The sequence below is a fragment of the Diadema antillarum genome, unplaced genomic scaffold (genome assembly GCF_040938485.1).
Source record: "Diadema antillarum isolate AM-2024a unplaced genomic scaffold, OU_Dant_1.0 seq00001250_RagTag, whole genome shotgun sequence".
NCBI lineage: Eukaryota > Metazoa > Echinodermata > Echinoidea > Diadematoida > Diadematidae > Diadema > Diadema antillarum.
In genome coordinates, this window is record NW_027272036.1 from 559458 (window position 1) to 566226 (window position 6769).

The 6769-nt window shown below is 37.5% G+C and overlaps 1 protein-coding gene across 1 annotated transcript; it reads right to left on the bottom strand.

Annotated features, from left to right (window-relative positions):
- Positions 1 to 4935: 4935 nt before the first annotated feature.
- LOC139745298 (uncharacterized) lies at positions 4936 to 6543 on the bottom strand. The gene has a single exon (XM_071655696.1). It carries the CDS (start codon positions 6541 to 6543, stop codon positions 4936 to 4938), a length of 1608 nt encoding a protein of 535 aa, XP_071511797.1.
- Positions 6544 to 6769: the final 226 nt, after the last annotated feature.

Genomic DNA, 6769 nt, shown 5'->3' on the forward strand with positions numbered 1-6769 from the left:
TGAAACTGTAACTCATTGCCCACATCTTACAAAAAACCCCATTCGATTTGCTTCAGTTGTCAAAGAGAAATACCGAATTTTGTAGAGAATGTCGGGAATCTCTTCCGTCCAAATTCTGTCTATCATTCACACACAAGAGCATTGAATTGCTAAAATTGAAAGAATCAGACTCATGGTATGCTTTACAACAATCCACCTTTCTCTGTGACCGTTTAACCAAATTGAATGTGGTTTTCTGCAAAATAGAGCTGAAATGTTATGTTTTAAGACCCTTAAGTAGCATTTAAAAGAATTAATCATATTGGGTGTTATCAATGCGAAAATCTGATTGTAATATTTTTAGGACATACTGCAGTAATTAAGTCGCCCAAAAAAATTACAATTAGATTTTCGAATTGTCAACACCCAATAGCCTATGTTCGACCTGTCTAAGTGCTACTTCAGGGTCTTGAAATATAACAGCTTAGCTCTATTTTGCAGAAAAACCCATTCAATTTGGTTAAGTGGTCACAGAGAAATGTGGATTGTTGTAAAGCATTTCATGAGTCTGATTCTTCCCATTTTAGCAATCCACTGCTCTTGTGTGTGAATAACAGAGATTCCCGACATCCTCTACAAAATTACTAATTTCCCTTTGACCACTGAAGCAAATCGAATGGGGTTTTCTGTAAGATGTGGGCAATGAGTTATAGTTTCATACCCTGAAATTGTATTTAGATTGATTCCCTATTTCTAAAGATATCATTACAGAGGGCCCCGTTGTTATTTTTTGGGGGGACATACTGTATATCATATCTAACATATCTTATAACATTACTCTACAGAAAAGTTTTCTAGAAAACTGCTTAACACACAATTTCAATCCGTTTTACGATCCCCAAATTCAGAATAATGTAGGATAATTGCTCTTTCAGAAAATATGAACAACTGACGATTGACTATAAAGTTGCCCAGTTTCAATTTATTTTTAGTTCTCATGTAAGAATCAGGTTGTGCTACTTTCTGTTGGCTATGTCATTCATGGTCGCATATAATTATTCCATTTGTTTCATATGAGTTCATCATGTAGCTTATTCTGTTTGCAGCTACACTCTCATTCAAACACAGCTCTACATACACAAACACACACACACACACACACACAAACACACACACACACGGGTTTCGCCTCTGTGATGAATTGATCTCATCTCGTCTCTGAATAGTTCAGTTGCATGTCGTGTCGACCCAGGGACACAAGGGATCATCATCACTTGTCAGTTGTAATATGATTCTATTTCGAGTTATTTCGAGATAATTGTCGAAGGTGCCAAACTGCTCGCCCATACAGGCTGTTTCTAACCACAGCGAATGGGACAATCGAAGAATAGGTGTAATATCCTGTAAATTTTCAGGTGGTTACTGGTGAGCGGATTCTCTTCAATTGTTTTGGGCATTTTGAATGGTCAGTGCTTTCACAATTGGATTGGGGCCATTCTAGACGAAGCTTAAATGGAGCGAAAATTACAAGTGGTTTTCCTAGTTACCTTCGTAGGAACATATTCTGGTGAGTATCATGATTTAGTTTAAGTTTTTCTTTTTCTTTTTTAATCCAATTCATTTACTCATTTATTTCGCAATGAGTACCAGTTACAGCCCAGATTATCTACAATTTTCTGTAAGTTGCGAGTTTTCACACGTTTACGTTGAAACACTTTCTACAATCTCGATGTAATCAATCAAACCAAACAGTCCTTTAATAACCACATGTCGATATGATATCGATGCTTTAATAATAACCCTTTGTGTTGTTCCTTTTCCTGACTGAAATAACTTATCAATTACAGCATGAGTTATTATGATCTTGGACTACAAACTGATTATAGCGAAAAAATGACAAGATTAAATCTGTGATTTAAAGTTATATTCTAATCATTTTTTTTTTTTGGAGAATACAGAGTAGGCCCTTTCAGTTTCAAGAGAAACAACCCATTTCTGTATAATATATAATATGTGACCGTGCACCTCAAAACGAAAATAAAGTCGCACACACTGATTTTGCGTGAGGACTGAAAATAAGTGAAATGGGTCAACCTAGCCGAACTTGACTTTTTCATATTTTCTGAAAGAGCGGGTCTTCTTTTACATCATGCTAAAATTTGGTATCATAAAACGGGCAGGAAAGTGTGTTTTTTTTTAGCAGTTTATCTCGAACATTTTTGGTAGAATAGTGTGATTAGGTGTGTCTTTAGAATCCCTTTTTCATTTCTGAAAAACCTTGTCCACACTCTTCACTTTCAACTCTAATAACTTTTGAAAGTATAGTGCTTCTGCTCTGAAAGTTGGCATTAATTATGGACAGAATGTGTTAATGAGGCATGTTTAATTTCAGTTTAATCTGATAATCTCTTTATTGTTGTTACTCTGGTGGTTTACTTCCTGTTTTTTGTCCAATTCATCGCACAGCCAGCACAGTTTGGTAAAGATTAAGCGCTTGAATAGACACTGTACTTCAGAGCCTCTTTTCTCAGTTCACACTTTTCCTGAGTTTGTGCTTTCTTTCCAATATTTAGATAGGTTAGGAGAGTCCATTTGATTTGAGTTACACATCATTTTAAAGCTATATAATATATATGTGACTCTGCACCTCAAAACAAACAAAAAGTCGCCAGACATGAATTTTTAGTTAACACCATGTTCTGAAAGAGCAGACTTTAAGCTTTAAAATGATGTATAACTTAAATCAAATGGACTCTCCTAACCTATCTAAATATTGGAAAGAAAGCACAAACTCAGGAAAAGTGTGAACTGAGAAAAGAGGCTCTGAAGTACAGTGTCTATTCAAGCGCTTAATCTTTACCAAACCGTGCTGGCTGTGCGATGAATGGGACAAAAAACAGGAAGTAAACCACCAGAGTAACAACAATGAAGGGATTATCAAATTGAACTGAAATTAAGCATGCCTCATTAACACATTCTGTCCATAATAAATGCCAACTTTCAGAGCAGAAGCACTATCCTTTCAAAAGTTATTAGAGTTGAAAGTGAAGAGTGTGGACAAGGTTTTTCAGAAATGAAAAAGAGATTCTAGAGACACACCTAATCACACTATTCTACCAAAAATGTTCGAGATAAACTGCTAAAAAAACACACTTTCCTGCCCGCTTTATGATACCAAATTTTAGCATAATGTAAAAGAAGACTCGATCTTTCAGAAAATATAAAAAAGTCAAGTTCGGCTAGGTTGACCCATTTCACTTATTTTCAGTCCTCACGCAAAATCAGTTTGGGCGACTTTATGTTCGTTTTGAGGTGCACGGTCACATATATATATATGTATATATATGTATATATATATATATATATAGTTGAAAGAAATTGGACTGAGGCGGGACGTTGCTCTCGATCTTAGTCTCCCTTTTATTTGTCAAGCTTTCGGCCCGTCATTGGGCCTTCGTCAGGACCTACCAACAGAACGATTATTATATGAATAACCTGATGTGTCATAATATATAATGCAATTTCACATATTACCAATCTGTTAAATCATTTCCTTTATATACACAAATCAATCATTCAATTCAATACAAATATCCAATCTAACCTCAAATCATCATCAGAATAACATCATATGTCCAAAAATATATATAAATAAATTCTTATATCATAATGCTGCCATATAATAATCATATTGTCTTAGCATGATGATCACAAACAGAATCATACATATATATCATATCCATATGTCTATTTGCATTGTGTATATGTATACATCCGCATACGCACACATAAATAAATTCTTATCATAATGCTGCCATATAATAATCATATTGTCTTAAAATTCTTAGCATGATGATCACAAACAGAATCATTATACATATATATCGTATTCATATGTCTATTTGCATTGCGTATATGTATACATCCGCATACGCACACATAAATAAATTCTTATCATAATGCTGCCATATAATAATCATATTGTCTTAAAATTCTTAGCATGATGATCACAAACAGAATCATTATACATATATATCGTATTCATATGTCTATTTGCATTGCGTATATGTATACATCCGCATACGCACACACACACACCCACATACATACGCACATATATACATATTCACATACACACACACAAGCAAACACACACACACACAACTCCGGTTGATATAATACTATCTAAATCAACATATGTTATTTTATTTCGTATATTACCGAAATATAATAGCGTCAACCCTGCCAAAAATATATCAACTCTTAGATCAAATGTGTAAACAACAACAATTTCTGGAAATTACCTGCGTGGGACTCGTGTGGTTATCGTGCATCCCAGCACCGTGTGCTCATATTCTGTTCAAAAATACAATAATTACCATTCAATCATTCATAATGCCTCTTATTTTGCAGATATAATCAAACATAATCATATTAAAACATCACAAGGTCATATTCACAAATCCATCATACACTATTTTCCATATCATTCTTATCCATGCAGTCAGATCAACTCGTGACGCTCAACAGTAATCATGAATCGTGTGATCATACAATAAATATCAACAGAATTTCACAATAATAGTATTCAATCATGATATCTGTTATGTTACATATAAAAATACAGTCAAAAATGATCATATCAGAAATCACAGATTCATACATTTTCCCAAATTCATCATTGTACACCATTATACATTTCATTCATATCAAATCACATGAACTTATTACACTCAACTTTATTCATACATCTTGTGATCATACAATATATCAGTACATATACAAATGAAATCTCAATAATCACAATATATCTAACCTGAAATTCATTAGGGTGTTTTACCTGTATGTTGGGCTGTATTTTGTCCTGTCTGGTCATGGCCAAGTTTTCTGCTACGGGTGTCTTACTGTGAGTCTGAAGTTAGAGTGAGGGGGTTCGGGATAAGAGCTATGTAGGGTTCATTGGTCAACGTTAATGCCATCGGGGGTCAGTGTTTTCAATTTCTTTATCCAGAAGGATTCTCTATGAAGGATAACTTGGCGGGATTTTGTTCGAATTGTTTCGATGCCTGTGATCTTTACATTGTCAATTGAGTGGTTGGGCTGGTTAAAGTGTGTTGTGTAGGGGAGGGTTTTTCGCTTGTTGGGTGTATTGTAGTTCAGTATTTCCGATTTAGTGTTGCTGAATCTGGTGTACAAGGATGTTTCTGTCTTTCCCACGTATTGTTTGTTACATTTCGTGCACGATATCAAATAAATGAGCCAGTCTGACTTGCATTGTATTTTGGATGTAATTGGGAATTCCTCCCCCGTGACATTACTTTTGAACTTGTTGCCCTCTTTAACAAAGTTGTGAAGCATGCACCGTTTGGCTTCGCATTTGGCAAAGCCGTTTGTGTTGTTCTCATTCAGCTGGTCATTTTTGGGGTCGCCAGAGTATGTTAGTAGGTCGCGGAGGGTGCGGGGGCGTCGGTATGCAACCAACGGGGGATCCGAGAGTATCTCTGAGAGTGAAGCTGATTCATCTAGGGTTTTTTGTTCCTTTTTGAGAATTTTGTGTAGTTTGGCGGTGGCGGGACTGTATGTTAAGACGAAAGGGGTTCTTTCTAAGGGGGGCCGTTCTTTTTTGTCAAATAATTCCGCGCGGGGGATGGAGCGAGCTCTGTTGATTTGTAGTTTAGTTTGTTGGGGAGGGTAATCACACTTGTCGAGATAGTGTTGGAAATTTTTGAGGTGTTTGTCTGTGCTTTCTGGCTGAGAGCAGTTACGTTTGATTCTAAGGGCCTGGCTGTATGGTATGCTTTTGAACACATGTCGGGGGTGGCATGAGGAGGGAGGGAGGAATGTGTGAGAGTCTGTAGGCTTGGAGTATAACTCTGTCTGGAGAGTTCCGTCGTCTGAGAGGACCTTTAGGTCAAGAAAGTTGACACAGTCGGGGGATGACTCAAACGTGAATTTGATTCGGGGATGGAGGGCATTCACTGTGTTTTGGAATTGTGCTAATGATTGGGGGCATTGTGTCCAGATGAATATGATGTCATCAATGTATCGTTTCCACGATCTCGGGAAGATTGCGTTTGTGAGTTCTAATAGCTCTGCCTCTATCTCCCCCATGAAAATGTTGGCATACGATGGGGCAACAGGGGTGCCCATAGCGGTACCCTCTATTTGCAAATAGTTCTTGCCGTTGAACTGGAAATTGTTCAATGTCAGTACCAGTTCAAGAAGACGAATGAGCTGGTCAGTTGGAGGGGAGGGGTTCATTCGGGCGTTGAGGGCGTTTCGACATGCTTTGATGCCCTCATTGTGGGGGATGTTCGTGTACAACGAAGTTACATCGGCTGTCACTAGTATGCTTTCTGGGGGGAGGGGGTTCTGGGTCAGATTCAGGTCATTTATGTGGTTGAGAAAATCGGTAGTGTCCTTTAGGTGAGAGGGTAATTTTTCAACCAGGGGGCGGAGGTGGAAGTCAAGGAATCTTGAAATTTGCACAGTGGGGCACGCGCATCCTGAAACAATAGGGCGTCCCGGGTTGTTGGGCTTGTGCATTTTGGGGAGGAAGTACATGTTTGGGCGACGTGGATCCTTTGGAATTAGTTTTTTTCTTTAAGTCTGAGTTCACGTCAAGGCTTCCCACAGCTGTTTTTACCTTTTGTAGGTGTTGAGGGGTGGGGTCATGATCTAGGGCCTTGTATGTCTTTGTATCTGTTAGTTGTCGTAGACCTTCGTTGATGTATGTGTCGGTTGACATGACAACCGTACACGATCCCTTGTCAGCTGGTTTTATGATTAT